The sequence below is a fragment of the Cavia porcellus genome, unplaced genomic scaffold (genome assembly GCF_034190915.1).
Source record: "Cavia porcellus strain 051 isolate PalLab524CR breed Dunkin Hartley unplaced genomic scaffold, mCavPor4.1 scaffold_7, whole genome shotgun sequence".
Classification (NCBI taxonomy): Eukaryota; Metazoa; Chordata; class Mammalia; order Rodentia; family Caviidae; genus Cavia; species Cavia porcellus.
Window position 1 is genome coordinate 41,811,569 of NW_026947490.1, and position 10,225 is coordinate 41,821,793.

At 32.6% G+C, this 10,225-nt stretch overlaps 1 protein-coding gene across 5 annotated transcripts in view; it reads right to left on the reverse strand.

The window, feature by feature from the left end:
• Positions 1-1,659: 1,659 nt before the first annotated feature.
• The window catches only part of Uri1 (URI1 prefoldin like chaperone), a 72,293-nt gene continuing 63,727 nt past the window's right edge, over positions 1,660-10,225 (reverse strand). For 4 of the 5 annotated variants that reach the window (XM_003466525.5, XM_063253429.1, XM_063253432.1 and 1 more), the window contains 4 exons: positions 8,537-8,909; positions 6,482-6,624; positions 5,483-5,735; positions 1,660-2,655 (listed from right to left, as the gene is read on the reverse strand). In XM_003466525.5, coding sequence (XP_003466573.2) covers positions 2,473-2,655; positions 5,483-5,735; positions 6,482-6,624; positions 8,537-8,909 — 952 coding nt within the window. In that variant the 3' untranslated portion in view covers positions 1,660-2,472. Of the gene's footprint in view, positions 2,656-4,195; positions 4,759-5,482; positions 5,736-6,481; positions 6,625-8,536; positions 8,910-10,225 lie in introns of those variants that run through there. The other variant, XM_063253430.1, reaches the window with a different exon arrangement.

Below are 10,225 nucleotides of genomic sequence, written 5' to 3' on the forward strand. Positions count from 1 at the left end.
AGTAGTAGAAGAACAAACTTAAGAGCTATCAGAGATTGAAGGAGATTAAGGAGCAGTAATACTAAATGCAAGGTGGGGTCCTAGACAGGTTCCTGGAACAGAAAAAGAACATTAGTGAAAAAGCCAGTGAAACTCAACTAAGAGCTACAGTTTTAGTTAGCTGGCTCTAATAATTGCGTAGGATACACTATTAGGGAGAGCTAGAGTTATGTGGAAAATGTGTATGGTTTTGTACAGGTGTTTGGTGGTGGTGGTGGTGGTGGTAGCGGTATTTTGAAACAAGTGTTTCATAACATTCCAGTAGTTCAGGCTGACCATGAACTCACTGCGTACCCCAGGCTGCCCTCAAACTTGCAGCAATCCTCTTGCCTCAGGCTCCCAAGAGGTAGGTGTGCCACCACGCCAGGTTGTGCAACATTTTGGCAAGGACTAAAAGTAGTTCAAAATAAAACATTAAAAACAATGTCATTTCTACTGTTCTCTTCTACAGTGACTTAAAGCCGCATTTAAAGCCACCTTCATTTTGTCCCAATGAAACCTGAACTTAATATAAAAACAAAGTATAATTTCAAGTTAAAACTTTGAATTTCGTTGTAAGACTGAAGCTATGAACTGGGGCGACAGGTTCTTCTTCTATTTCTTCAAATACGTTATCAAACACATTTTCTTTGCTTCTATTCCCATCTTTTTTGTTTCATCTTTCTGGTGTACTGGAGAGTACATCCAGGCCCTTCCCATTGAGCTACATCCCTGGCCCTTTTATTTTAAAGCAGGGTCTTGCTAAGCTGCCTGGGCTGGGTTTGGTGATGCTCCTGCCCTGGCCTCCCAGAGTGCTAGGATGACAGGCATGCATCATTACACACAGCAGTTTACTACCATCCTTCTTCTAAGTGATAACCTAATTTGAAGGAAGTAATATAGAGCACATTAACAGCAGGCTCAAAACAAAGTTCAAGAACATGGAAACTTATTTAATGACAATACTCTTGAAATTACACATCTCTAAAGAACACAATAGTCTTATTATAAAGTTTGTTTCTGGGGGAAATATTCAGCACAGAAAGGCTCAGCTGAGCAGCTGAAAAAGAGTTCCTTTGTGTGTATATGATTTATACTCTTGGTTTGGACTAAGAGTGTGGTGAACAGAAAGAAAACAGTTTTTAACTACAAAATGTATTCACAGTTGACCATAACTGACTAAAGAACAAATCATGTACATTTTTAGGTTATCATTTAAAATCGAAGTCCTGTATTCTAAAATATCCATTAATTGGTGGGGATTCAAGTTCATTCCCTTATCATTAAAATACATATTCATAAAACTTTTACAGTTGTGCTGTTCTAGTTACAAATAGCTTCTACTTTTCTAGGACATAATTTCACTTTGTTTAAGCAAGAATTCATTAAAGAAGCTATAAATAACCTTTAAATATTTAGCCATGAATAGAGGGTGGACTGGCATTGATGGCTTATTTTAGTACTAATGTAGAATGCTTTTTAAAAGCTACATTTTACCATGCATCAACCTAATGATTAATACTTGCCATATAATTTTCAATGTTAGTCTAAATTTTTCTTCATTTTAAGGAGTCTTATTCCAAGTAAATGGTATTTTAGTTATTTGCTACTTAAGTGTTAAAGAATGAAAATTTGCGAAGATTAAAACATTAAGAAATTTTTATTTTAAAATCTACTTTTTTAGCATCTAAACAAATTTTCCTTCTGTCCCAGTAAAAACTATACATATAAGAAATGCCTATGGAACTTAAGAATTTAACGATCTTTTGTATGGTATACATATTACACATATGATTCGAAGACATTTCTATGCTTAATTCTAAATCATAAAATCCACAAATTTTAGAAGCCAAGTTTCATAAAAGTTTTACTTGAAAAAATGTTTTTACAAAATACTCTTCCAATCAAAGAGACTTTCCCACAGGGTACATGTAGTTTTCTGCCTTAAAGATTACAATATTACATCCAAAGAGGAAAGGTTTTTTTTAAATAGCCACCTAGCTGCAAAACCGATAAGGGAAGTAGATTTTTTTTAAAGTGCTTTTAAAATGCAAAAGCAAGTAATATAACTGTTGAATCCATTGAAATTTTAAAAGTTTCTTTAAAATGGTCCATATGGTATGCACAACATCACAGCTGGTACAAAACTGCTTGTATTTAGTTTGAAACACAAAAACAATGCATATGAACAGTATTCTTTGAAAAATAATTTGAAATGCTATCACTGCATCATAAGACCAACTTAGACAGTATTGAGAGAATTAACAAACAAGCTGAATATTAAAGTATTCAAACATTTACTTTGAATTTTTTTTAGTACAACTCACTAATAAGGATAAAGAAAGTTGCTGCCAAACTAACTTGGGATGCTTTATTTCAAACTACAAGTAACATATTTTGCTGTGTATAGTCTAAAAATGTACAAGTAGGTTTCAGGATGTAAACTGCCATTTCCTAGCTTCTCTGTTGCAATCTGGCAGCTTTGAACTTTGAAACCCTTTTTGCAGTTTCCTCTGATGCTTCTGACAAAATTTCTTTTCTTTCTGGAATGGTGGGTAGGACAGGATGAGCAATGGCTGGGTGTGGTGTTAAGGAGGATGATAAAAATTCTTTTTCTATTACAGTTCCAGAAAAAGCCTAGAAGACAAAAATTAAGTTGATGGTAATAAAATATCAGATGCCCATAAAAGCTTTACCCCTTCTATTCATAATTAGGTACTTCTTTTCACTAAAAAAAAAAAAACCTCAGATTTTTTAATGTATAATATATTAACATCAAACTACTAATTCATAGAAACCAAGCACCATGAATTGTTTTTTAATTATACCAAATATAGCACTGTTACCATAGTCAGGGGAGAAAATATTATAAAGTACAATATGTGTGTTTTATCTGGGAAAAACAAAAATGTTTTTAAACCAAATTTTACACCACCAAATTTTTATACATTCCATTATGCCCAGTTCTTAATGTGGCAATAATATATTAAAATTCTAAAAAGCTCTGGTGGGTCAGTGAATGCCTCCTGGTCAGCAGCTTAGCTTCACAGGTACTGACGTTTCTTTAGTGATGTTAATTTATAGAATTGCTTGAATATTTTATTGCAATTTTATTTAAGTGATCAGTGGAAACAAAGATGAAAGTGCTAAGGCTAGTATGAATAAGCACAGATTTCTAAATTTTAATGCAAATAATTCAATCATGGCAATCACAAGTTCCACAAAAAAGTGATTCTAATTTCAACTTGATGTTTGCTGAATGTAATCTGATTAGCTGTGTTTAAATGGCACAATAATACATACCAATGTCTAGAAATCTTTATGTATCTTTTTTATACAAAAACCAAGGGGTTAATATTTTTAAAGATTCTGGATATATGGATTCTCTACCCTTACATCTTCTAAGAACTTATGTACTCGCTCAAATGACATAAACTGTCATATTTTTTTATTTCCCTTTACCTACCAAATGTAGCTAGCAAAGACAAATTTATCACTTAAATAGTTTAAAAAGCCAACATTCTCACCTCATCCCATCAATAAAACAAAAGCAAAAAATGCTATTTTCTTCCCCTCTTCAAGATTCTGATCTCCAGCTCTTAAAGCTCCAAGTTTACTTTTCTAAAAATTCCATTAAATTATGCTGAAAACAGAGCCTTCACATTATCTTAAGAACACTTCTGACAATATTTTAGCATTTTTAAAAAACTGAAAATGATATCTTTCAAAGTACTTTCCATAATCATGAACTATTTATTTTGAAGTAAAAAATTATAGCATCTATTATAGTAGTTCAATATAAAATGCAAAGCTAGTAAGGGTGAAAATAGTAACTTCCATATTCTAGCTACACTATGACATGTTAAGTCCCTAAAACAATTCAATTTTTAAATATTTACTGGCAAGTCTACATCTATTTCATGTTTTCTAACACTAAGGCAGAGTATTAAATAGACTTTCCAGTTCAACCAAAATTATTATCCTGGAGTTGGGGGCCATTTTAATCCTATGTATGGTGCCTAAGTGCTAATGATGCCTATCCCCAGTCACCGTTCAATGCATTTAGTACAATCAGTATCATCTGATATGGTTGACGACAATATCGGTTTATACATAAATGTATACACAAATGTGCATATTGGTTTGATACACATATGAATTTTCCAGTCTTCCTAAATACTTTTTAAATTGAAAACATTTAATATCCATCAAAACACAAAATGAAAATTTCAAGTGGAAACCATAGTCATGCATTTTATAGACAGGAATTTTTTTTTAGGGTCTCTCAACCTCTTCTCCACCTGCACAAAACTGTATGTAATGCAGTCTATAAAAGCCATGCTAACTTTTTTGAGGAGAGTGCCTACAGCTTTCATCAGATTGGTAAATGATTTCATAACCTCAAAAATTTCACTAAAATAGGTCAAAATACAGAAGGACTTTGGGTAATTATCCACTATGTAAAAGGGGTGATCAAAATATACAGTGTTTACATTTTTAAAAGTTTATTACAGAAAAAGACATATTACGTTGAATTTCTCTAACTTTGAACACACTTATCCCATAGTTTCAGAAGCAGATCTGAAAGTCTTTTCCATCAGTCTTTAAAGAGATTATCAAAAACACAGTGAATGCTACAACCAAATGCCAACACCCAAAAGGCAGGCTAGTAAAAACATCTCGGCACGTCTTCATCGACCTTTTTCTCCAGATCAGGCATTGTGGAACTTCTGGGTCTTCCTGGAAGTCAAAATGACCATAAAATATACACATTTTGAATCAATTCAAGATATCAAAGCAGATATTATTAAAGACACTCAAAAGAAGAGGGCTTCCAGAACTGCTGTACAAAATGGCAAGAATGGGAGATGAGTGTGCCCAAAACAAGCGGGATTAAAGGCACTGTTCTCAGTGCAGCAAATTTTAACTTTCATTGTACCTTTTGTTCACATCCTCCAACACATGCACACACAGATTTCCTTTATGTACACAAGACACTTAAAGGAGAACAGTACAATCCACTAAACTACAGTATCAGAAAATGATTATAGTCTGGTCCACTGGTAATTTATAATCCAAACTACTGAAGGATTTTTCTATTCAAAAATGTACACATCAAGTAAGATATTTCCAAATTCCTATTTCACAGAAACAAAACTTCAAGATAGTAATACTCGTTGCCAAGAATTTAACTTTTTAAAAAAACAAATCATCAAAAAATGTACAAACCAAGCCAGGCATGGTGGTACATGCCTGTAACCCCAGCACTCGGGAGGCTGAAGTAGGAGGATTATATTGGTCTGAGGCCAGCCTGGGCTACACAGTGAGTTCAAGGCCAGCCTGGGCTACATAGTGAGACCCTGCTCAAAGAAAAAGTACAAACCTAGAATTAGTTAGATCCTATGATATTCCAGATTAAATAGCTAAACCCAGTCAAAGATATTAAAGAGATGATTTTACACACCTCAGGCGCTCCCGATAAAGGCAAAGGTTTCCTTGGATGATTTTCTTCTTGCGGTTCTTCTTCCAAAATACTCTCACTGGTATCACTGTAAGTGGCTTCTTCACAGCTAATACTCCTCAAAATTCCTCGCCTTTCATCAAATTCAGCAGCACTGCTCTCACTGGTATCACTACAAACGCTGTTCTCTCTGCTTCGAGACTTGAGAATTGATTTACGAGGGACATATTCTCCATTCACAACATCAACAAAAACTCTGTAATATTCAAAATATATATGCTCACTTAAAAGTAGTTCATAAAACTGAGAAAACTTTACTAAGATTTCCTTAAATCTTTTTTAGAAACTGATCTGAAATTTTGTTAAAATTTTGTATCTAAAATTTTCATTCACAATACTTTTGCAGCCTCATCAACATATATTTTGAAAAGCATAATTTTTCTGACTAATAAAAACATAGTATGTTACTTATAAGCATATTGTTGGTAGTAATGAATCAATCTGCAAAATTTTACAGTTTTATACCCACTACAACATTTAGCAACTTTCAGTTTTACAAATACAGGCTGTGACACAGTAAATATTGTCAAATGATAACTTTCTTAACAAATACCACAACAAAAATTGAAATAGTATAATTAATTTCTGCTTGGGAGAGACAAATTCATATGCCAAGCATAATTTAGCCACAAAGGAAAAGTGCTGCCCTAGCCAACAGAAATGTAAACTGTGATTTCTAAAGATGTATAGGTGTTTTTACTAGACCAAAAGGAATGGTTTCAAAGCACTGGTGAAGAAGGGGAAAGGAAAAAAAACTACAATATCCTAACTGCTCTTGGCAGCTGTGGGAGCACAGTCATTCAAATACTAGGTTAGTTCCATCAGAGCACCTGCCTTTTTTCAAGGAGTACCTGGGTTACAGACAACTCTTCAAGTAAATATTCAGGCAGAAAAGGAGGGAAAGATCAGTAGACTTGTCATGTAGTAGATGGTACCATTCACCTGTAAATGTCAGCAGGAGTTCTGATTGTGGGCAACTCATGGGCAGAGTGACCACTGCCAGAGTTACTCTTTCGTTTACGTTTGGCTTCTTCTTTCTTCTCACTGAATTTTAAAGTAGTATTTTTTCCAGTATTTATTCGAACCTAAAAGTTTCACAGCAAACATATTAAAAACTGAGAAATGTAAGCAAAGTCCAAACTAAAACAAATCTGTAATTAGAAACAGTAAGACACAGTTGGAGTTTTTTGGTGCAAACTGATGTGCAGTGTCAGATTGGGCAAAAAAGTCCTTATCACATTTCTATGACATGAAATTAACTCTTCTTTAATCACCAATTCTAGCCTTCAGTGTCTTTGTTATTGTATAAAAAGCAAAATACATTTAAATTGAATGTTAAATTTATAATAAACTTTACCACACTCCATTACTGTGATATAAATTTTTAGCTTAAATCATGCATTATAAAACAAAGAGTATAATTAACCTAAAGAAATACTGAGTAAAACTATAACACTTAAATTATAAAAACAATATTAAATAATGGGTAACTGTTTCAAATTTTTTAAACACTTCTACTTTTAGAAATAGAAGGACTAAAAGACAACCTTGCTCAGGATTAATGTACTCTTCTATTCCCTCTCAGCACTTAAACATTCTATAGTAATGACTGCTATTCCCCACAACATTCCTGCAAGTATTATTTATTCTTGTTTTATCTAAATGAAAACAAGACAAAATTAAAAGTCCAGGAAAATAATAATAATATAATTTTTTGTTTAGTTTGAAACAATCTTAACCCACCTATGCCAATGATTGAAATTATTTTATTTTTTACATGAAATTCATACATATTACCTAGAAAAACTCAAGGCACAAGAATCTGAAGAGCAAACAGTTCACTACATTCCACTGTTACGCATGTACCAAAAATGGATTGTTAGGCACTGAAGAGTTAACTAGGTATCCAGGCCAGCCTCAAACCTGTGATTCTCCTCCTTCACCTCCAAGTGCTAGGATTAGGGGTATGCACTATCATACCCAGCTCACTAGAAAAGTATTTTATAGCGCTAATTTTATAGCACTGAGTAAACTTTTTCCAAGGAAACATCCCTTTAACATAGTAAAAATATTTTAAATATATCATTATTTATTTCACTTCACATTAGAGCAGGAAAACTTAAGGAACCTAAGAAATATCCAATATTTAACATGTCATTAAATAATCATCACAGGCATTTAAGACTCACACCATGGACCTTATTATCTATCTCTGATGCAATCAGGGTACCTACTGTATGTAGAAAGAACACGAAACTAGCTCAAAAGACTCTTTGTTTTATTACTAAACACTTCAAGTTTCCCTGAGAAAGGTAAATTCCTGATGACACCATCTGGAGCAGAGAGGACAAGAGTAGCCTTAAGGTAGCCAATCTTTCCATCAGCCAGAGTAGCCTGCTGAAGAAGCACTGATTAAAAAGTTTAAAAACCCTGGACAAGATGATTTCTATAGTCACCCTCAGCTCTACACTGTCAAAATTCTAAAACCATGATTACCAAGATGCTTATATTTACTTTGTCAGAAAGGGAATTGATTTTTACATTCTCCCAACTTTTTCCTTTTTGTTAATGATGCTCGTATTTCATTCCCATGTGGAAAATAACCTGACACAACTGAAAATTTAACCAATGCCATCACTTTCAACACTGTAAGCCTACCAAAATGTACCTAATAAATTTAACTCTGAGATTCTGGAGAAAAACTTCTGGAGCAAACACAGGTAGAGCTACACTAGTTGCAATTTAAATATGACCCCCTTCATATCTTAGCAACTCAAATTCTATTGTAGCTTGTAACAACAATAGACCAATATCATTTTTTTCTTCCTTTCTCTTTTAAGACAAATCATCAGACTAAGAGGCAAAGGATGATCTTCAAACTATTTGGGAGTATCAAATATCTTAATCACTGTTAACATTTTTCTCTTAAAAAATAACAAAGATAACATTTAATATTCAAATTATAACCAAAATTAGTAAAGTGAAAAGTATACATACCCTCTTAGGTTCAACAGTATGAGAAAAGTATATTGTTGGTACAGAACTATCACCAACCCCTGAAGAATATTGGTCATTTTCATTATCACTATCACCACCACCACCATCATCATCTTCTTCTTCTTCTTCTTCTTCATCATCATCATCATCATCTTCATTACTGTGATATGAATCTGAGCCATTCACTGAACAATTCAATTTACTGTTCACTTGACCACTGAATAGTTCTAAACTTGTAACACCCTTAAAACAATTGTTGGGAGTAATGGAGTCCGTTATTTGATGCATCACATTCACATTTGTGTTTCGATCTTCCTTCTCCTCTTCAGAAAAGGTTGCATCTTCTCCATTTGTAATCACATTATCAGGTTTACTAGCAGAAAAAAAGAGAACAGTAAAAACATGAAATAAACATACTACAACTGTGCATATTCTAATTTCCAGTTCATTTCAGTAAGTACAAATTTAAAACTTTGTATAAAATACTAATTTGTTGAGTTTTTTAAGTATATTTGCAATACATCATGACTACATTCATCATAGGGAATGGTACATGTACATAATACACCTTAAAAATAGTATTTTTTTAAAACAGGAATTCTAGACAACAAAAGACAAAATGTTTTGATCCAAATTAACAAAAAGCACTAGGTAATACATCACTTCTATATATTGCGGTTATTCAAATTTAAGAAGAATATATGTAATAAATTCATTTTGAATACTGGTCAGACACAATAAAATTATAGTTGCTATAGTTGAATAAGAGCTTGGAAGAAATTTGAGTATATGTATTTCTATTTAAAGATCAAAAATTAATGGCACAAAAATATAACATATTTTTTTTTCTATTTCAATCTTTGAATATTTTACAGCAAGTATTGTAACTTTTAAAAGAATTTATACATATGCACGTATTTTTATATATGAATATATATCTATCATGCTTCATTCTATAAAAGATTCAAGGGCCTTACAGGAATAACAAAACCAAAAATGCAATAGAACTGAAATAACATTATGTAAAAATAGAGAATCATGAATAAGAAAATCACCGGTTTTAAAAAGTGAAATAGTACCAGTTTATCAAAAAGACCTAAATTTATAGGTGAAATGGTAGAGGGGGAAATCTTTTGTGCTTCTTGTCCTATTTTTCACAGAAACTAATTACTGCATATGGTACATCATTTAAGCAAAATAACATAGGAACTTTCGTAGTAGCAGACTTCATTTAGCACTCTGACAATTCTAAGTGAGTGCTAATGTGTATTTTCAAACAGCAGTTTGGTAAAGTTTCTCATACACAGTGACCAGATTACAAACTGACAGCTCAATAAACAGAAAAGTTTGCAAATGGAGAGCAAGGACAAACATTTTACAGTATCAAATTTAAACTCAAAGCAATTTTTTTCACAAGTCATTCAAAGAGAGAGCCTTATGCTGAGTGTACTATTAAAATACCTCATTTAAAATGTAATATTAATGCACCTATAATTATTAAAAGCCAACTATGTGGTATAATTACTTACTAATATAAACTACAGTTGGAATTTTATAACACAAAATTAAAATGTTGACTTAAAAGTATGTGCACACACATACACTGGGACATATGAAAATACTGGAAATTAATGTTTATTTTGGGGGGGAAGAATTATTGATAATTCAAAGTATTTTTTCTGCATTTTC